This window comes from Narcine bancroftii, chromosome 9 (assembly GCF_036971445.1).
Source record: "Narcine bancroftii isolate sNarBan1 chromosome 9, sNarBan1.hap1, whole genome shotgun sequence".
Taxonomy (NCBI): domain Eukaryota; kingdom Metazoa; phylum Chordata; class Chondrichthyes; order Torpediniformes; family Narcinidae; genus Narcine; species Narcine bancroftii.
In genome coordinates this window covers 75,663,524-75,685,963 of record NC_091477.1, presented here as the reverse complement: position 1 = coordinate 75,685,963, position 22,440 = coordinate 75,663,524, and the positions used below count along the sequence as shown (strand labels likewise).

At 41.7% G+C, this 22,440-nt stretch overlaps 1 protein-coding gene across 2 annotated transcripts in view; it reads left to right on the top strand.

Moving 5' to 3' along the window:
* klhl30 (kelch-like family member 30) overlaps positions 1–22,440 on the top strand; it is a 54,104-nt gene that overhangs the window by 11,091 nt on the left and 20,573 nt on the right. For both annotated transcript variants that reach the window (XM_069896538.1, XM_069896537.1), the window contains 5 exons: positions 11,404–11,554; positions 12,952–13,038; positions 15,533–15,688; positions 19,351–19,539; positions 20,627–20,772. In XM_069896538.1, the coding sequence (XP_069752639.1) occupies positions 11,404–11,554; positions 12,952–13,038; positions 15,533–15,688; positions 19,351–19,539; positions 20,627–20,772 (729 nt within the window). The remainder of the gene's footprint in view (positions 1–11,403; positions 11,555–12,951; positions 13,039–15,532; positions 15,689–19,350; positions 19,540–20,626; positions 20,773–22,440) is intronic.

Genomic DNA, 22,440 nt, shown 5'->3' with positions numbered 1-22,440 from the left:
TTCTTGAGCGACGAGCTGCGCCAGTACCTGACGGCGAGGGGCATTGCGACCAGTCGAACGACAAGTTATAACCCGAGAGGCAACAGGCAAGTGGAATGCAAGAATGGGGTGGTCTGGAAGGCAGTCTTCCTGGCTCTCAGGTAAAAAGGGTGGGCTGTTGAGTACTGGCAGGATGCCCTGCCCAAGGCACTCCATGCCATTCGGTCACTGCTGTGCACGGCTACCAACGAGACCCCTCACGAACGTCTCTTCTCATTCCCCAGGAGGTTGGCGACTGGAATGTCATTCCCAGCATGACTCACGTCCCCGGGACCGGGGCTTCTGCGTAAGCATGTACAGACACACAAGGCCGAAGCCCTGGTCGAACAGGTTTTCCTCCTTCATGCAAACCATAACTACGCTTATGTTAGGTTCAGCAGTGGGAGGGAGGACACCGTCTCAACCAGGGACCTGGCACCAGCAGGAGTACCCACCACACCATGCCACCCTCCAACCCAGGACGATGCTGACTGAGCATACATTCTCGTCCCCAGGCAACTATGGGACCACCAGATACCCGCTTCAGCCTTAGGAGACGAACCCGCCCCCCCCTACCCATCCAATACGACCTGCATAAGTCAACCCCGGCCATCCCTCCGCGCAGCACCACACCAGTGCTGCCACCAGTCCCCCGACTTCCCCTCTGACCAGTGACCAGGAGCCAGTGCTACAATGGTCACAGAGAACCCAGCAGCCGCCGAATTGTCTCAACTTGTAAATATTGTTTGTACATAGTGGGTGCGATTCCTTGTTACTGCCCCCACCCCGGGACAATTTTAAAGGAGGGGGTGAATGTGGTGGTACACCACCGGCCTACTGCAGGGGGAATCCTCTGTACCTGCAGGAGTGTAAGGGGACAGGACAACACCTGGCCGGCTGTCAATCAGTCGGCCTGAATGGATTAAGCCCTATCCGGTCAGGTGTCAATCACCCTCCGGAATATGAGCCTGCGCCGGCCTCCTGAGGCCTCACTCAGAGTTGCTGCAGCCACAGCCAGCCTGGCTCTGTGAAAGTCTTTGTGGATTAAAGCCTGTTGTACAGTCTTTACCTTGGGTGTGTCTGATTCTGTCTAACAGCACACCACAATACCAATAACGTAGATAGGAAACTGGATGGGGTCCTGTAGAGGATATTAGAAAGGAAGCTAAAAAGTGGGACCTCAAGGGTGGTAATCTCTGGATTGCTGCTTGTCCTGCATGCCAGTGAGGGCAGGAATAGTAAGTCATGGCAGATGAATCCATGACTTAAGAGTTTGGGGCAGATTTGTTGATCATTGGGATCTCTTTTGGGGAAGGTATGACCTGCACAAAAAGGATGGGTTGGATTTGAAGCGGAGGGGGACCAATATCCTGGAGGGCAGGTTTGCTGGTGCTGTTGGGGCAGGTTTAAACTATTTTGGTGGGGGGGGCATTAATTTTCTGGAATGTGAGGGCACAGAATAGAGCAGATGGTGGAAAGGTTGAGGTATGTATTGTGAATTTGTGAGGAAGGACAGGCAGTGGAGGAAGCATGGATGTAGTTAGTAGGAGGGTTTGAAATGTGTTTATTTCAATGCAAGAAGTATTAGGAATAAGGGAGATGAACTTGGGGCATGTGTAATTACGATGTTGTGGCCATTACAGAGATGTGGCTAGTGCAAGGACAGGATTTGCTACTGCAGGTACTGGGGTTTAGATGTTTCAAAATGGATTGGAAGGGAGGTAAAAGATGGAGGAGGGGGGGTGGAATAGCATTACTGATCAGAGATAGTCTCTTAGCCTCAGAAAGGGAGGACCAATGGATTGTCTATTGAGTCAACATGAATGGAAGTCACAAACAGGAATGCTGCGATCACAGTATTCGGAGTAAAACACAGGATTCTGTTGACACTATGGTTAAGTGAAAAAAACAGCAGATCAAACAGTGCCTTTATGTAGCAAAGGTAAAGATACATCACCAACATTTCAGGCTTGAGCCCTTCATCAAGGTGTGGGGAACATGAGAGATGTCTGAACAGAAGGGGGGGAGGGATTGGTGAAAGTAGGAGATGATAGGTGGGGGAGGTAGAAGGACTGCAGGAAAGGGAGGGGGGAAGAGTCTAGAGAGAAAGAAGCTAGGAACCCATCATCTCCCACCCACCTTCCCCCTTTTGTTCAGACATCTCTCATGTTTTCCCCCACACCTTGATGAAGGGCTCAAGCCCAAAACGTTGGTGATGTATCATTACCTTTGCTACATGAAGGCACTATTTGACCTGTTGAGTTTCTCCAGCATTTGTGTGTTCTTTCACTGTATTAAGAGTAGTCTATAGGCCCTCAAATAACCCACAGGACACTGAGGAGCAGATAGAAGGGCAGATTGTGGAATGGTGCAGAAATAACAGGGCTGTTGGTATGGGAGACTTCAACCTCCCAAATATTGACTAGCACCTCCTATTGCAAGGGGGATAAATGAGGCAGAATTTGTCAGGGGTTTCTAAGGATTCCTTAGTCACACTTCATGGACCAGCTGACTCGAGGAGAGGTCATACTGGATCTAGTACTCTGTAATAAACTTGGTCAGGTGACAGACCTCTCAGTGGGGGATAATTTCAGTAAAAGTGACCACAACTCCCTGACCTTGAGCATACAATAAGAGCTGATAAAATGGTAAAGTGATTAAGCAGGGAAGGGCAGAAACTTGGGAGAGTAAATTGGGATCTGATGTTCTTGTGAAAAAGCACAGAAGTAATGTGGAGGATGTTCTGGAAAGGTTTGTCCCACTGATGCCCCACTGAAACAGGGAATTGATGGTAGGATAAGGGAACTGTGGATGACAAACAGGTGAGGCAGCTAGTTAAGAGGAAGAAGGAAGCAGACAGAAGATGTAGGAAGCAAAAGACAGAAAGGGCTGATGAGAATTATGTGGTAGCCAGGAAGGAACTTAAAATAGGACTTTGGAGATCCAGAAGGAGGCACAAGAAGGCCTTGGCAAGTAGGATTAAGAAAAACCCTAAGGTGTTCTATGCATAAGTCAAGAGTGAAGGTGGGGGTGCTTAAGGATACAGGAAGCAACAAGTGCCTGGAGGCGGAGGAGGCAAGGGAGATCTTGGGGTCCAAATCCATAGATCTCTCAAGGATGCTGCGCAGGTTGCTAGGGTAATTAAGAAGGCTTGTGGTAAGATGGACTTCCTTAGTCTGGGGATTGAGTTCAGCAGGTGATGTGGTAGCTGTATAAAACTCTGGTTAGACCACACTTGGAATATTTTGTTCAGTTTCTGGTCACCTCACTACAGGAAGGATTTGGAAGCTATGGAGAGGGCGCAGAGGAGATTTACCAGGATGTTGCCTGGAGTGGAGAACATGTCTTATGAGGCAAGGTTTGCCGAGCAAGGGCTTTTCTTTGAAGTGAAGAAGGATGAGCGATGACTTCATAGAGGTCTACAAGATTGAGAGGCTTAAATAGGGTGGACAGCCAGCACCTTTTTCCTGGGGTGATAGAAACAAGCACCAGAGGACATCTGTTCAAAGTAAGGGGAGGAAAGTTTTGGGGAAATGTAAGGGGGTAGACTTTTACCCAGAGAATAGTGGGTGCCTGGAATGTGTTGCCAGAGGGTGTGGTGGAGGCTGGTACAATAGGGTCATTTAAAAGACAGGAACATGGATGAAAGAAAAATAGAGACTTATGGGGTAGGGAAGGTTCCATTTTTTTGAGGAGATTTATAAAGGTCAGCAGAGCATTATGGGCCAAAGGGCCTATACTGTGCTGAAATTCTCCATGAAAGACCTTGTAGCCTCTTTAATGCTGTTTTCCTTGCTTCATGTGAGGGAGAACTCCTGTAACTGTACAAGTATCCAGAATGTCAGGCTCAGGTTATTGGACAAATTGGGTAGATATTTTATCCTAACATTGGGAAAGTCTAAAAATCAGCATCGTAAGAATGTTAAAAATCCAATTCCATTTCCAACTAATTTCCATATTATTTAAAGCATAGGAACAGGACATATGTTTCAAATAATAAAGACATGTTCATGGTCATTTCTTACCACCTAACTTCAAAACCTGCTGTTCCCTTCTCCCTCTCAAATCTATCAAATGTTAAAATGCATAGACAGAGCAGATGCAGAAAGGGAGAGTCTGGGACAAGAGGGCAGAATTCAGAATTGCAGGGCATCTGCTCAGAACTGAGATGTGTTGGAATCTCTTTAGCCAGAGGGTGGTAAATCTGTGGAATTTGTTGCCACAGGCCATTGTGGAGGCCAAGCCATTGGGTGTATTTAAAGCAGAAATTGATAGGTTCTTAATTAGTCAGAGCATCAAACGTTATGGGGAGAAGGCCGGGCAGTGGAGTTGAGAGGAAAACAAAATGATCAGCTCATGATTAAATAGCAGGGAAGACCTGATGGGCTGAATAGCCTGTTTCTGCTCTTATGGTCATATAATAGCTACACACTTTCCAGTAGGACCTCTTGAGCAGAGATAGAAACACAATTGCTGATATTTTTGCCTCCTTCCTCGTTCTAAGATACTTTATACAAATTTTGAAGTTGCACGTACTGCCCAATTGATGTCGGCTAACTCAGGAGAGGCCAGTGCTTGAGGCTCAACACTTTTCTATCAGGCCTGGTGGAACAGAAACGGATACTCGATTACATTTCCAACTTCACCAGCATATGTCGTAGGAGCTTTCACAATGATGGATGTTGTTTTCTTTCATTTTAGGAATTTATTGTAGAACATTTTCACTTGAAAAATGTGGGGAAAAAATAAAGATGAAACAGCTCAAATATTCAGGAGGGAATCCTAACTTTCTCACCAGCATTTGTAACTCAGTCAGGCTAGTGATTTTATTAAGAGTTCAGCAGAAGATTGTCAGAAACACTGGATAAACCAGAGTTATGCCAATATTGGAATTCCAGTCACTGGAAGGATTCTGAAATCAGTGTGCAGATGTCAGTGATAAGTCAAGAGGGCCACATATCTGTGGATCTTCAAGATCTCTCGTGTATCCTTCAATTCTTTGCATCTGCTGTTGGTGGCTTTGTCTTCAGGTAATGGAATGCCTTGGAACCTCAAACTTCACTCTGCTCTTACAAATTTTCTTAATGTTCTCTGATAAAACTTTTGGTCATCTGATATTGCACTTTCCTTTATTCTTGTGTGTTGTCCATACATGTACAGAATTCTCCAACAGACAGCTGACATACAAAGTTCTGACCAATAATTTGTTTCTTCAATTAACTTCATGTTCTGAACAAAATGCAATATCAAGTGATGTTCTGCCATTATTGAAAAGTGTAGTAAAATCATATAAAAGCATGAGCTAGGATGAGAGATTTGCTAGTGAGAGGAACAGACAGGCCTTTCTCTGGCGAACAGCGAGACTCCAGAATGAATTGAGAAAAACACGAAAGTCTGCAGACACTGTGATTGAAATTAAAAACACAATGCTGGATAAACTCAGCAGGTCAAACAGTGTACTTCATATAGCAAAGTTAAAAATACAAAACAAATGTTTCAGACTTGAGCCCTTCATCGAGGTATGACAAAATGTAGATGGGCACCTGAACAAATGATGTGGAGGATGTCAGTCCCACAGACCAGAGATAATCGGTGGATAAGGGTTTAAACAGCAGGGCAGACCCAATGGGCTGAATAGCCTGTTTCTGCTCTTATGGTCATATAATAGCTACACACTTTCCAGTAGGACCCTTTAAGCAGAGATAGAAACGCAATTGCTGATATTTTTTCCTCCTTCCTCGTTCTAAGATGCTTTATACAATTTTTGAAGTTGCACGTACTGCCCAATTGATGTCGGCTAACTCAGGAGAGGCCAGTGCTTGAGGCTCAACACTTTTCTATCAGGATACTGGGGGAGGAGGGATGGTTCTGTGAATGGAGAGAGAATGAGGTGGAGAGCTGGAGGAAAGAAAACGGAGGAATGGGGAAAGGAAGGAGAACAGAAAGTAAATTTTCAGAAAATGGAGAAGTCGAAGTTAATGCCATCCGGTTGGAGAGTGCCCAGATAGAAAATTAGGTGTTGCTCCTCCAATTTACTGGTGGTCTTGGTTTGATATGCATATACATATATATATATATATATATATATATATATATATATATATATATATCATATACAGACATGTCAGCATGGGAGTGGGGTGCAGAATTGAAAAGGTTGGCCACTGGGAGATCCCTGTCACTGAGGCAGACAAAGCAAAGGTGGTCAACAAAGCAATCTCCCAGAGTGCGTCCAGTCTCTCTGATGTAGAGGAGGCCACAACGGAAGCACAGGATACAGAAGATGATTCCTGTGGATACATTAGTGGTGTTGTTTCACTTGTTTGGGGCCTCGAATGGTGGTGAGGGAGGAAGTGTGGGTGCATATGTGGCACTTGCTGCAGTGAAAGATAGCAAGGGAGTAAATAATGCAAAGGGTTGAGTGGACGAGGGAATCATGGATGAGCAGACCCAACAGAAGGCAGAGAGATGAAGATGTGTCAGGTTATGGGCTCATGTTGAAGGTTGCAGAAATTCTGAAGGATAATGTGTTGGATGCGGAGGTTGGTAGGGTGGAAGGTAAGAACAAGGGGACTCCTGGGTTTTTTTTTTGCATCAGGGGGAAAGGGCAGATGAGCAGGAAATGGAGGAAATGTAGGTAGGAGCTGAGGGGAAGCAACATTTTTGGATGAAGGAGGACATTTTAGATGATCTGGACTGGAAGACCTCATCTCAGGGACAGATATGTCAGAGATGGAGAAATTGAGAGAAAGGAATAGAATCCTTGCATTGGACTAGGATTAATGAAGTGTAATTGTGGTGGTTGGTAGATTTATAACAAATGTCCATGGAAAGCTTGTCTTCTGAAATGGATCAAGAAAGGGGAGAGTGTCGCCGGAGATAGACCAAGTGAATTTGAGGTCAGGGTGAAAGTTGGCTTCAAAGTGAATGAAGTTGTTAATCTGACATATTCCCCTCAGTGCTAAGGGAAGGGATGTCTCAGAGGACCTACAAAAATTCTGAAAGGGAAGGGCCAGAGACAGTAATACATGTTGGTGCTCATGACATTGGTAGAGAAAGGGTTGAAATCCTGCAAAGTGAATTTAGGAAGTTAAGAAAAGGTTAAAAAGCATGACATCCAGGATTATAATCTCAGGATTAATCCATGTTCCACATACTCATTTGAGAAAGAGGAGAAGAGAACTCATAAGTGTGTGAGTAAAGTGCTGATGAAAGGAGGAGGTGCTTAGACACTTGGATTATTGTGATTGCTTTTGGGGAGATGAGACCTGCCCCTAAACTAGAAAGGGGCCAATGTCCTTGTGGAATGGTTTGCTCTGTCAAAATACTCAGAAAGGCTTGTTAATCTGACAGAGGGTTGGGAAACAGAGTAGCAGGGCAGCTGGTGGGAGACAGACTCACAATACAGGAAAAATCAAACCAAATCAGTGTGGAAAGTGGACAGACTCCAATGGGAGAATTGGAAGACTGACACATTCCACTGCATTTACCTCAGTGCAAGAACTTCACAGATAGCAGATAAGAGAGTATAGATCACTTCTTGGAATTGTGATATTATTGCAATTCCAGAAGCTTGGTTGAGGGAAGGGGAGAACTGGCATCTTAATAATAATTTGATTTTGAAGACATGATCTTGACTTGGGAAATAAAATCCAACAGATGGTGGAAGCGTAATTGGGAGAAACCTTGACAACAGTGACCACAGTTTTGAGTTTCATGATGGTTATTAAAAGGGATAAAGTTGATCCTCAAACTAAGATCCTATATTAAGGGAAAGCTGATTTCAATGGATGAAGTGAGAACATGATGTAAGTACATTGGAAGCAGATGCTTGTTAGTAAGATGACATCTGACTAGTCAGAGTCTTTTAAAAGACCATCAGAATTCAGGGCCTGCACATTCTGGTAAGCATGAAAGGCAAAGATAGAATGTTTGGGGAAACTTGGATGACAAAGGAAATTGAACATTTGATCAGGGAAAAATAGGAAGCATATGACAGGTAGGATCAACTAGAATTGAAGAATATTTAGTGTGTAGGAGCAAACTTAAAGAAATTACAAATCATTAAATCATTAAATATCTTTGGCAAGTAAGATTAATGAAAATCCTATCAAGAGCAAGAGGGTAGAAAGGGAAAGGTGCATCCCCTTCAGGGCCAAAAAGATTACCTACCTGTGCATCCAGGTGATGTGTGCATAGTCCTAAATGAACACTTCCCATCTGTATTCACCAAAGAGAGCAAGTTTTGTGGGGGAGCAGAGTAGGGGTAAACATGATAGTCTAGAAATTTCAATATTAATAAAATGGAGGTGTTAGAATGCATAAGTGTTGTCTTGGAATGCATAAGGGTTGATAATTCATAGTCCAGGTGAGATCCATCCCGGGAGGCAAGGGACACTGATGGAGATTTTTGCATCGTTTTTTTTAAAGGAGGTCAAATGCTGGCTCACTGACAGATAACTGAAGCTGGTCCTCAATGTAAGACCGGCAACAAAGATAAGCCAAATAACTACAAGCAAATGAACTCTACGTCGAAAGTTCTAAGGGATAGGGTTTATGTTCAACAACAAAGGGAAGGTCAATAAGGCTTTGTGTGAGGGAAAATTCTATCACACAAATTTGAACTTTTTGAGGATGTAACTAAGAAGATTGATAAGGGAAGGGCAGTTGATGTTGTCTATCTGGACTTTAGTAAGGTATTTGATAAGGATTCACATGGTATTCTGGTCCAGAAAGATAAGATGCATGGGATCAAAGATGAAAAGGCTAATTGAATTCAAAATCAGTTTGGTCATAGTATGCAGAGACAGATGGTGGAAGAGTGTGGTAAATAGCTGGGTGCTAAAGAATATGGATGAACAGAGGGATCTTGGATTTCAAGTCCAGGATTCCCTAAAAGTGGCCACAGGTATATGTGTAATGAAGAAGGCAGATGGCATAATACCTTCATAGACTGGTGCATAGAATATAAATGTAGGGATGTATGTGGCAACTTTACACAGCACTGGCAAGACTACACTTGGAGAATTGTGTTCTATACTATTGGATATGACACCATTACGTGTACGCAATGATGTGAGGAACTGACTTATACTGAACGCTTCGTAGTAATGCTTGTAGTACGTAATTAGTAAAGCATTGAGTTAGTCTGCACTGACATTGCGGCTGTCGTTATTTACAATGGGGGACCCTCAAACATAATATACAAGTCGCCACTCTATATAAACTGAGATTAAGATGATTAAGGACAATTATGAGGAATTCAAAGAAAAGTATCTCAAGCTTACATTTCTGTCATGATTCTTCAAAGAATGAGATACAAGTACCCCGTCCTCTCGGATATTACGACAAATGGCATCATAGTAACTAATGTAACACTATAAACAATACTTCCTTAAAGGGATTAGGCACAAAATTAACAAAAATCAAAAACCACAAGGTTTTAACCTTTACACTCTTTAGGAAGGATGTGATTACACAGAAGAGAAGATCCACCAGGGTTTTCCCTGGATGGAGGATTTTAGTCATGGAGAAATGGACTGTTTGTTCCCCCTGAAGCAAAGGAGGCTGTGAGGTGACCTGAGAGAAGTTTATACAGTCTTCAGGAGAATAGATAAGCTTGATGGTCACAATTTATTTTCCTTTGGTAGGGGTGCCAAAAACAAGAAGGCATAGGTTTAAGGTGAGAGAGAAAGAGGGAATTTGGAGGAAAAGCTATTCACACAGAGTGATTGATATCTGAAATTCACTGCCAGTGAAGGTGGTAGAATGAGTTACAATCACTATGGATTAGTGTTGATGGACAAAAATGTACTGGGGTCGATGGTTAATTGGGGTCTTTGTGCATCATGGGCCTAAAGGACCTGTTGCCATGCTGTATGTCTAATTTTTTTTAACATTTAAAAAAAAATTTGGATTTGTGCATGGTAGGTCATGATTAACGAATCTTGTAGAGTTTTTCAAGGAGGTTACCAAGAAGATAGATGAAGGAAAGGCTGTGGCTGTTGTCTACCTGAACTTTACTAAAGCCTTTGACAAGGTCCCACATGGGACGTTGGTTCAGAAGGTTAAGACATCAGATATCCATGGAGAGGTTGTAAACTGGATTTGAAATTGGCTGTATGGGAGTGGTAGTGGATAGTTTGACTGGAGGCCTGTTACTAGTGGTGTGTCTCAGGGATCTGTATTGGGTCCATTGTTTGTTGTCTATATCAGTGATCTGAATGATAATGTGGTAAATTGGATCAACAAGTTTGCTGATGACACAAAGATAGGAGGTGTTGTGGACAGCAAGGAAGATTTTCAAAGCTTGCAGAGGGATCTGGACCAACTGGAAGAATGGGCCAAAAAATGGCAGATGGAGTTTAATGCAGGCAAGAATGAGGTGTTACATTTTGGAAGGGCAAACCAAGGTAGGACATATACAGTAAATTGTAGGTCACTGAGGAGTGCTGAGAAGCAAAGAGATCTGGGAATACAGATACATTGTTTCCCGAAGGTGGCGTCGCCAGTGGACAGGGTTGTAAAGAAAGCTTTTGTCATTTTAGCCTTTATAAATTAAAGTACTGAGTATATGAGTTGGGATATTATGTTGAAGTAGTTTAGGACATTGGTGAGGCCAAATTTGGAATATTGTGTGAAGTTCTGGTCACCTAACTACAGGAAGGATATCAATAAAATTGAAAGAGTGCAGAGAAGATTTATTAGGATGTTGCCGGGTCTTCAGGAGTTGAGTTACAGGGAAAGATGAAACAGGTTAGGACTTTATTCCTTGGAGCGAAGAAGAAGGAGGGAAGATTTGATAGAGGTTTACAAGATTGAGAGGCATAGATAGAATGAATACAAGTAGACTTTCCACTTATATTGGGGGAGATAAATATGCGAGGTCATAGTTTTAAGCTAAAAGAGGAAAGGTATAGGGAGAACACTGGGGGAAAATTCTTCACTCAGAGTGGTGGGAGCTTGGAATAAGCTGCCATCTGATATAGTGAATGTGGGTTCAATCTTAAGTTTTGAGAATAAATTGGATAATACATGGATGAGAGCGGTTTAGAGGGTTATGGAATGGGAGCAGGTCAATGGGACTAGTGGAATAATGGTTGGGGAAGACTAGAAGGGCCGAATGGGCTGTTTTCTATGCTGTAGTGTTTTATGGTTCTAACAAGGGAAATACTAAATGGCATTGAGTTCATTGCTGAGTTTACCCAGGTACCCTGGAGATTTCTGATAGAGAATAACGCTTTTGGCAAATGGAACTCGGCCGTTATTGAACTTTAGCCAAAATCTAAAACAGTACAAAATAGAAATGGTAGAAGTGATTTTTTTTTTTTTAAATGGACGCGTGAATGGATGAAATTGTCTCTGCTCTATATCCCTCATTTTTAGGCTGAAGCTCAGCAAAGACATGAACCTAGTCTCAAGAAATTTCAGGAGGTCCTGGTGATCGTTGGAGGCCGAGCATTGGAGGACTCAGATGAAGATTCTGAAGATAATCAGATTTTGTCAAGAAATTGTGCATTTTATAATATTCGGACCAGTGAGTGATAGCTTGATGAGCTGAACAGAATTCTCTGTGGACGGAGAGCTGTCAATTATCTATCGTGATATATGTCACAATTTTTTTTTAATGTAACAGTTTGATTGCACCTGTTCATAATTTATCAGCTTATCACCAATTCATCAAGGTTCAAGGTTCCTTTTATTGTCATGTAATAATACTTCAACCTTCGTCCACTGTAAGGCAATCAGAGTTGCTGTGAGCATTGGCAAGTTTCCCGAACAATAAGAGAATGAGAAGCAAAAGAGAGCTACTCCAGAGGCACCAATTGTCCGCAGAATCACTTCCACTGCTTCGTTAGCCTCTGCACCCGCAAGACTCCTTTTCAAATTATCAGTAACCAGAGCTGCACATCCAAACTAATATGATCAGGAAACCTTCAATGCCGAGGCCCATCAAAGTCCTTTTTCCCTCAGCACCCTCGTGAATCCCAGTTCTTAGTTCTCATGAGCCAGTCTCTAGCAATCCGTAGACTGTGTGGGTCTTTGACCGCAAGTCGCCAACCGCCCGCAGCCCATGTGGTCCTTTAGCCACTGAGCCCCTCACTGGTCTGGTGGTCACCTTCTCTCTAGGGTCTTCTCCCGTGTTTCTCCTCCTCAGCGGGGGTGTTCTCCCCTTTTCTGGTGCCCTGCTCCAGTCTGCTGTTCCCCTAGTCTGCCTAGCACGGAGTCTGCCATCTTGGGTACAGACCATTGTGGTGGCCAGATTTTTAAAAATAAAAATTACCATCAACTCCTTTAACAGGCCATTTAAAACCTGCACAGAGCCACCCAGTGGAGCAGTGCTATTTCTCTGCTCTCCCGGGTCCACACCACTGTTAGAACTGCTAATAGCGCTTCAGCAGCACCACCTTTTATTTAAACTGGGATTATCCCTGTTTTGTTTCAAATTATTTATGGCCAATTTGATGCATTTTGCAAACCATTTGAACCCTGTCAGTACTGGTTCTGAAAATTTAATTGTGTTAGGGCCAACTTTGCCCAGAGCCCTGTGAATAGGTCACTTCAAAGGTACGATTGCCTCCCTCTGTTTCAGTTATGCATCCCAAGGATTACTTGTTATTGCATAAAAAGATATCTCCTCAAGGACCATGCATATTGTTCATAGCATGTCCCAAATTTAAAACAATTTTATATCCATTTATTTAATGTAGGAGTGTTCCTTGCAGACAGGTTGGAATCCTAGGTCTCTAGAGAACAATGTATTTGTTTTAAGGTGTTACCAAGTGATACATAGTTTGTGCACAATCCCACCTCCCCACCTTTCTTGTAGTTTCCAGGAAACTGGGAGCTTCTGGGATTTGAAATGAAGTTTCCAGCAGTCTGTTTGATGCAGATGATCATGTTTCTGCTAATCTGTTGCCCTTGCATCTACAGAGCAGTGGTCTCTTCTGCCAGACTTCCCAGATTACAACAAATGGGGATTTGCTATCACAGCATTGAACAATGATGTTTACATCACAGGTGAGTTGTTAAAATCACTCAGAAGAAACTTCTCAAAGAGCTTGCCTTTGCTCACTGCCATTCATCTCAGAATACTCCAGGCACTTTCACAGCAAATAAATTGATTTTATAACAAAAGCAGCATGCATGGAAGTGATGTAGGGGGTGCCAGTAACAGCAAGAACTGAACTAAAAAGTCTATTTGCACATAGTATTTTGCTCACTGGATGAACCCTCTGAAAGGCTCTCGAATGTCGAGTTTTCTCCAAAACCAGCCTTTCTTAACGGGGGTCATATGACCCCTCCTGAAGGCCAGAGCACATTTAAGTTTTTTTTTGCTTATATGTAGTTGGTAGGAGAGAAGTATAGATAAAAAAACTAACTAAACTTGACTGCTTCACAAGGAAGGGGGCTCATAAACTTTGAGCATTGTCCTAAGGGGGCCACAGCCAAAATAAATGTTGAGAATGGCTGCTCCAAATGGTAAGTTGGAATTTGACAAAATTTCACCTGAAAATAATGGAACTTGATTTAAAATATCTGCTGAAAATATCAACTCTGGCAGCGAATGTTCATTTAGTTCATATGATTAAACCTTGCCAGAGGCTTAACAGTCCGCAACCTGAACCAGAGAGTGCATGCCTTAGTAATGAAAGTCTTCCATTCTTTTGGAATGATTTATCAAAATCTGGTCAAAAAATATCTTTATTTTAAATGGTTGTAGTGAAATTCCAATACTCAGACCAATTGTAACTTGCTACTACCCTGACACCATGAATCAAATCTGGACTCCTCCTAGGCTTTATGAATTGGGGGAGTCCAATGGTGTAGTCTGCGATGTAACTGTCTCACAGTACCAGTTTGAATATGGTCTGTGTGTGGAGTTTGCATGTTCCCTCTATGATTGTGGGTTTGGCCCAGGAGGTCCAGGTTTCTCCCACACAGAAATAGACTCTAGGTGTGGGGTTAATTTACCACTGTGTAGGTACCGGATGGAAGAATTGAGCATGGGTGAGGGTTGTTGATGGGCATGTTTGAGAAAATAAATTACATAGTTGGCTTAGCAGTTACAGTGCCAGCGATTGGGACTTGGGTTTGAATCCCATGCTGTCTGTAAGGAGTTGGTACGTTCTCTCCGTGTGTGCATGGGTTTTCCCCAGGGACTCCAGTTTCCTCCCACCGTTTGAAACATACTAAGAGTTGTAGGTTAATCAAGTGTAAACTGGGCAGCACAGTCTTGTGGGCTGAAAGGGCCTGTTACCATGCTGTATGTCTAAATTAAAATTAAATAGAAGTAGGAGGGCGAAGGGAATTGATGGGATTCTTCTGGGAGTCCTCAATGAATGTGGTGGACCAAATGGCTTTATTTTTCATTAACAAATATGACATGGTTCTGTGAATTTTAAAGCATTTACATAGTGAGACATTAAGACTGAATTGGCTGCTTGACTCATGAATGAACTTTATTAGGAAGTTCCTGCTCAGTTATATTGGTTATTAAATGTAACCCCCCACAGATTATTGTCAGCTATGGTTTCTGTAAATTTCTGTCATCTTTGGCATTGGTTTAAGAAGCACAGGGCAAGAAGTAAACAGAACCCACAAGTCTGGCCACATCCCTGGGATGGATTAAATAGCATTGGGAATTTCTGGGATTTGCACTCATTTACCACCCTTTAACAAAGTTGGTTATGTTTGATTCAAGGACATTAACTGGTATATTTTAAAAACTTATAAACATAGTTCTTTTACTTCACTAAGATACTGATTTCTGTGTCCTAATTCAAACTGCAAAAGTTTTATATACATGTTAAAAATCATTTTATTCACAGTTAGTGGATTGAGACTTTGGTGGATTTATTCTTTGGTAATAAATCTATTTTTACCAAACTCCACCATTATCACATGCCAAAATAGTTTAAAACAGGTGTGTTAAATTGGAAGGTTATTTTACAGCTCTTTGGGATGCTGTACGTTACGTTCATCCTAATATATCTTCCCACATATGTTCCAAGATTTTTAGCACTTCCTCCTTCTTGATACAGATGGGCTCCAGAAAATCAATGTACCCCTCATATAAAATTTACCAAGCCACAATGCTTTGCAGCTTGGGAAATGAAGTCACATTATTTGTACACTCTTGCAGCAATGAAATTTTAATAGCACTACCTTCAAGTTCCACCCCTAGCCCTAACCTACTTCCTCTCCTTCAGACACTCCACAGTACAAATTCTCCCCACTCACCATTCCACCGAGCAAATAAAATCAGACTCCCCTATGAGCACCCTATCTAAGTTTGGATTTCCATTTGTCCTAAGTTGAATAACCATCCTTCAATGTTGACATTTAACTGCACCAAGACCCTAATTTGTTTTCTTAGTTTTAAATTGGACATGTTTTTTTTTTCCCAAATATTAGCTTATATATCTGTCTGAACTTAAAGGATAAAAATAGGGTTTTAAAAATTTGTTATCCAAATCTCATTTGACCAACAGTTCTATTTTTGCCATTCCAGGGGGCTCCAGAGGCAGCAAGACAGATACTTGGTCAACAACCCAGGCTTATAAGTTTGATTCTAAAGAAGGGCTCTGGAAATCCATTGCTCCAATGCTAAAACCCAGAACCAACCACACAACAGCTTCTCTAAATGGAGAAATCTACGCCATTGGAGGTAACATAGCTGGGAGAAGCAAAAAATTGTTGATGATGGAAACTGATGTTATGGCTATGCTGTTATATTCCAGTATATGCCGTTGGATAAGACAATCAGAAACTTAACATTTTCACCTTAAAATCGGGGCCATCCTATACAAAGATACCAAAATTCTTACCTTGATGACAAAGTCGCAACACCGCCACCATCTTCCTGCCAGCTCTGACTCAATCTTGCACATGCCCCATTAGTAATTTGCGAAGTATCAGCGCTCTTCTGTGGGGTCATCCACCAGTCTGACTGATGTAGGTTTTCAATAGCCTGTTAGAGGAGCTGACAGTGGTTTAATTTTAAACCACTTGTTTCACATGGTTTATTTTTAAATATCCAAATAAAATTTAAACCTTTAAAGGATTATTTGTTGTTAAAATATTGTGATTTTTTTTTTCTTTTAACAGCATCCACTGGTTAGCAGTAAGTGCCAGATTTAAGAGCTTGTCTTATTCAAAGGGCATCTCTCAAAACCAACATTCCTGGGATTGTCTTATACACGTCATCCTATACAACAGCATAAACGATACTAATAATTTTTGCACTATTATTGTGGCATGGAAATATTAATATCCTAATTTAAACACATCCTATTCTAAGAGTCCAATATTGCCCTGGAGATGGGTTTCTACAGCTGTCTAGGCTACTCAAACTGCGAATAAAGAAAGATCATTGAGGATTTATAGATACTGTATATGTTAAGCATGGCCATAAAAGTAAGAGGTTTTCAGTTAGTGTTATTGAGCAATGCAAATCATGTGCAGATCCTCTTTACCAGATAGGAGAAAAAGGACATCTGCCAATAACACAATTTGGAACACCGGAGGAATAAAGAGCAGAGGAAAATAAAAGAACAATGATTTTCCAGTCCATATAAAGAGCAGGGACTGACCAACAGGACAAAATAACTGGCGTGGCTCCAATGTAGGATACTTCTGGGGCACATGGTCCAAACTGGTTACAAAAGAGCAACCCAAATGAATCCCACCTTTGGGTACTTTTACAATAGCCCTTTGTCATGACTCTTCCAGTACACATCCAAGTACTTTGTCAATAAGATGATGGTTTCTTGCTCTACTCACTCTTCAGGAAATGACCTCCAGACTAAAAGCCAGATCAGACTCATGGACCTAGTGTTTGGACGGTGATTATGCATCTGAAGACATTTGGGGATCAAACCAAACTTTATCTTCCCTCTAGATTAAAAAAAAATGTTCTCTTAATCTCTCTAATCCAGTGGTTTTCAAACTGTGCCCGCCCCACCCCCCCAAACTCACAGTCCACTTTAAGCAATCCCTTTGCTATATGCCCTGTGATTAGTAAGGGATTGCTTAAGGTGGGAAGGGAAGGTTGAGAACCATTGCTCTAGACCCAATTGTTACTGAAATATTTTGCTTGAAAAAAATTGTCATTGGCTCATTTCCTTTGGAGTTATGAAACTGTGCACATAAGGAGTCAATTAGGTATGATTAAAACAGTGGTTTTCAAACCTTTTTCTTTCCACTCACATGCCACCTTAAGCAATTCCTTACTAATCACCGCCTATGGCATAGGGATTACTTAAAGTGGAATATGAGTTTGAGGGGCAGTTTGAAAACCACTGCTCTAATCCTTCAATTAATACCTCAAATTGATGCTCCTCTCATTTTACCCTCTGATAAGAACATCAGGCACTTTTAACTAAATTTATCCAGGGCCTTCATAAACCCCAATTAATTATCCTACCTGTCTCTTTTACTGTAAAGGAAACAACTTTGGCGTCCTCTTCATCTCTCCAATTCAAATGCATCTTTGCTGGATGCAGTATTCAAGTTGTGACCTTGAGAAGCATTATATTCAATTGTAACCTCCTTGCTCTTGTATTCCATGCCTAGTTTGTGGACATACACTCCAGATCTCCATTTTCTTGATATCTTTTCATTTATTTTGTATTCAGTCATAGATGGAAACAGATGTTTCAGCCCAAGTCTACACCAATCATCCACACCTCACTCATTTCAATTAATTCTACATCATCCATTTTATTATTCTCCCCTTGTTCAAGATAAAATTTATTTATCATCTGATTACACAAGTATAACCTGACAAAATAGCATTTTTCATTTCTCGGTTAAAAACATGCAGGCACACAACCAGACGTAAGACATGCACACAAGCAAATACATATGCAGGACAAATATACATATATAAAAATAAATATGTATTGCTTAATACATGGTAGAATCTCGGATGATTAGAGCAAGCAGTTCATTCAGTCATTTGGCATTCTATTGCCCATGGGAAGAAGCCATTTTTCAGCCTGGTGGTACTGGCTCTGATACTCCAGTATTTTTTTCCCTATGGAAGTAGCTGTAAAATGCTGTGGGCAGGGTGGTACAGGTCCATCATTATTTTACTCGCCCTCTTCAGACAATCATCCCAGTAAATCACATTGATGGGAAGTAGGGGGGGGGGGGGGGAGAGATGAGGGAGGTCCCAGTGATCCTCTCTGCTACTCTTGTAGTTCTCTGGATTGACTTCCGATACAATTCTCTAACCATTCTGCGATGCAGCCTACCAGGACTCTCTTGATAGCACTCCTGTGGAAGGTTGACATGAAGATGGCCAGTAGCCTTGCCCACTTTAGTCTTCTCAGGAGGTTCAATCGCTGTTGTGCCTTCCTGACAAGTGAAGAGATTTTGTGTGTCTAGGATAGATCACTTGTTAAGTTGTCTCTGAGGAATTTGGTGCACTTTACTCTCTCCACTACTGAGTTATTAATGTGTAGTGGAGAGTGATCGTTCCTCATCATCTCCTTCATCTTGTCCGTGTTGCGACTCAGGTTTTTATTCTCACACCATGTCACCAGATTTTCCATCTCTTCTCCGTAGTGCGACTCGTCATTGTAGCTGATGAAGCCAACTGCTGTTGAGTCATCTGCAAACTTGATGCATCCCCTCAGATTCTATTATTCATATTTACTCGGTACAATTTGCAGTCATCAATTGACCAACCAACTCAAAATCTTCGGGATGTGGAAGGAAATCAGAGCACTAGTGAAAATCCACATGGGTACAAGGAGAGCATGCAAACTTCCCACAGATAGCACCTGCAGTCAAGATGAAGCTGGGGTCATGCATGCCGTTAAACAGTGGCTCTACCAGCTGCCTCACTGTGTTACCCATTCTTTGCTTCATTGAACTTCCACAATTTTTTTTCAGTAAGTAATCCTTTTCAAGATTCCCCTGTTAACTAATACCCAGGGTGTCCACAATTCCTACTGCATTTGGATGCCACAATCTTTTTTTCTATTTTCTTTCTGACAGTTCTGAAGCTTATGAATAAAGCAGTTATCCCTGCAAGAAAACTGCTTTTCCTGGCAATGAACTCCAGAATATTTCTGACTGCAGCGAGGATTTTGTTCATGTGTGTTATCCTTACAACAAATGCAAAGAAAAGGATTTGTAGAGAAAACAGCAAGCAAGGAGAATTAAAAACAAAATTCCAAAGGTTCATTTCTCACCTTACTCCCTGCTGTCCTAGAGATGCAAGGCAGGAGTGTTTAAGATAATAGAAAATGTCCTAATACAGCAGAAGGAAATCAAATGTGAACTGTGCTGTAATGAGATCTGTCACTTTCTGAATTGCAGGAACGACATTAGATGTTGTAGAGGTGGAACACTATGATCCCTACGTTGATAGCTGGACTCTGATTGGTCCCACAGTGAAGTACGTCACTAACTTCACAGCTACAGGTTGTGGGGGAAAGCTCTACGTGATTGGCTCGTGTGCAGCCAAGTACAACGTACTCACTTTACAGTGTTACAATCCTGTCATAGGTAAGTGCCAGTTTAACTGTCAGGAAACGGAAGTGTATGTACTGCATTTGATGAACCTAATTTCCCAGTAAATATTATCCTATATTGTATGATCTGCAATCCATTCTCAGCCCTTTTGTTCTCTCCCGGTTTTGTTCATTGGTGGTCTTAATAGTGCTTAAGAATGGAATGTCCCAGGATTTTTTCTAAAGACAAAAATTGTATTTATTCACAAGAGTGTGATGTGTGAAATGGACTTGTATCTTGTGACATCAGGTAACAGGCTGACCTTGCTCTTCTGGTAGCCAGTCTTAATTATTTGACTCTTATCTATAATAACATCCAAGCATGTAATTGCCATGCATTTTGTGCATTGTACACAGTGAGCCCATGCTGGATTAATGGTGAATGCTTAAAGTGGCGAAGAGCTGATCCTCAGGTAGTCTACAATATCTTGGATATTGTTTATTGCTTTGGACTGAATGAGTGCAGCACCTGTGACACTCAAATTATGAGTATATCAACAGATTCCCAATCTATTTAGTAGATGGTCAAGAGGTCGGTCACTCATCGCAGAGTACATGGCCTCTGGCCTACTTTAAGTAGCACAGTATTTCTGTGGCTGGTCCAGTTGTTTCTGGTTACTCATGACCACCATCATGTATTGATTGCCAAAGGACGCTGGCTGGTTTCTCTCAGCTGGAGGTGGTCTTTGCCTCACTTGCATGAGCCAAGCCTTAATGTTGTCTTAGTCTTGTGGGCGTAAGGGTGGGAATTGATCATCATTATTCGAGCAGCTGCAAATATACCTGACTGGAATCATTCGTAATTCTTTCACATGCAATATTGTGAGTATATGGAAGACTCTGGCAAATATAAACGGTACTCTTCATTTCAGCATGCCTTTCTATTAATGGCAGCACACCTGTAATGAGGAATGACCTGATCTAACCTCCATATAGTCAGGGCTTAGACACTTCCCATTGCTCCCACAATCACAATCTCCACCTTCTTTCTAATTCTCTTCCTTGCAACAATTTATTTTCCTTTTCTGACCTTAAAGTGGCTGGTATTTAAACATTTTGCATGTTTAATTTTGCTTCTGCAGATAACTGGAGTGTCATTGCATCTCCTTTCATACCAAAGTACCTCTCATCTCCTCGATGTGCAGCAGTGGATGGAGTGATTTATTTAATTGGAGACAACACAAAAAAAGTCTACTCATATGATCCTGAGGTCAACATGTGGCAGAAAGTAAGTCTCATCATCTTCTTCGCCTCCCCTCAAAATCCACTCTGGGTCAGTGGGTCAGGGATTACTGATGAGGCTAATGCGGGACCACAGATTGTTCCACAGATAGGGAAGAGATTCCTGACAAGAGGTGTCTGACATGACACTCCTTCATGTGGTCCTTCTGTGTCCTCCCAAGATTCAAGGTTCTCATTACCATCACAAATACTCCTTCAATTTTGTAGGCTAGATATTCCAAGGAACCAGTGGGAATATCGCATTTTTTTTTAAAGGAAACTTTGAGCAACTTTAATCTTTTATTTTGTAAGGAACTGATAATCTCTTCCCATTACAGAGTTGGGAATAGATTATTTCAAGAATCTGGTGTTAGCGAGGTCAGTTAAAGCCAGCAGTCCAGTGAGTGGAATCAGAGGCTGATGGAGGGAATAATCTAATGTTGCTTTGCTTATCTTTTGTTGAAATTGGAAGATATTGCTGAGTCAACATTGAAGGTATTTTGCCAGTGCCTTGAAGTAGCCTAAGTCTTGGAAACATAATGGAGGGAAGGAATTATTTCTACATGGTAGATCATGAGTTTTGTGGCAGGTTGAAGGTCTTGCTTTTCCCTTTTCCTTAAATGACTAAAAGCTGTATTGGCACATTGTGGGCAATGGTGAATCTCATCTTCATTGTCATAGAGCGGTGAATCCCAATATTTGGAAAGGGGTTTATGTTTCCCAAGGTCTCACCATAAACTTTCATTGACAGAGGATGGTATTGTATATGACAGAAAGTTTGATTGTTGACCTTTTGTCTGGTTGTGAGGAGGAGGGGAATTTGGAGGAAAACGTGAGAATGTCTTGGTCTGAGCATTTAATTGGTGGAGAGTTGGAGAGCCAACAGAGAAAAGATGTGTGAAGAGGTTGCTCATCCAGGGACCTTTGTGCCTGAACCAGAGACAACTCTAAATCCAGTGATGGCCTACATTAAAACTACACCAGAGTACCAACTGTAATTTTGAGTTCATTAACATTTCCATGCCACTTACAACCTCGAGGGAAAGTGGAGAAATTTGCTAAGGGTGACCTATATCATGAGTACGTGGGAAATGGAATATGAAAAGTAATGAGGCCATGCACTTTGGTGAATGCTACAGAAAAGTTGTTTCACGAGAGACAGAGTACCATTGATGTTCAAAGGGACCTAGATGTATTTGTTCATGTCACTAAAGTCAAATATACAGATGCACCTTATGATGAGAGGGCAAATATTATGTTAGCCGTTAGTATGAGAAGGTTTGATTATAGGAGGAAGGAGATCTTCTTGCAACTATATAGGGCTTTGGTAAGATGCATACACCTGTTTTATCGTTTAATTGTAGTCTTGTTACTAGAGAAATGGAGTTCTTGCTCATAATCAGGCAGAGGGACAGTGAAATTCTGGAACACGTCAACATTAAAAATGAGAGGTATTAGAGGAGTAACGAGATGGAGTAGTGGCTGGTCGGGAAAACCAGCCCTCTCTAGGAAAATAGGAAAAAAGTTTGGAAAAAGCAAACCATAACAAAGATAAAATATAAGAAATAGAAGATAAAGATACAGAGAAGAGAAAGAAGATGGCTTCCAAGAAGGAGAAAGTAAGAACAAATGGAAAAAAAAAAGTAGAAAAGTCACCAGAGAAGAAAGAAGAAGG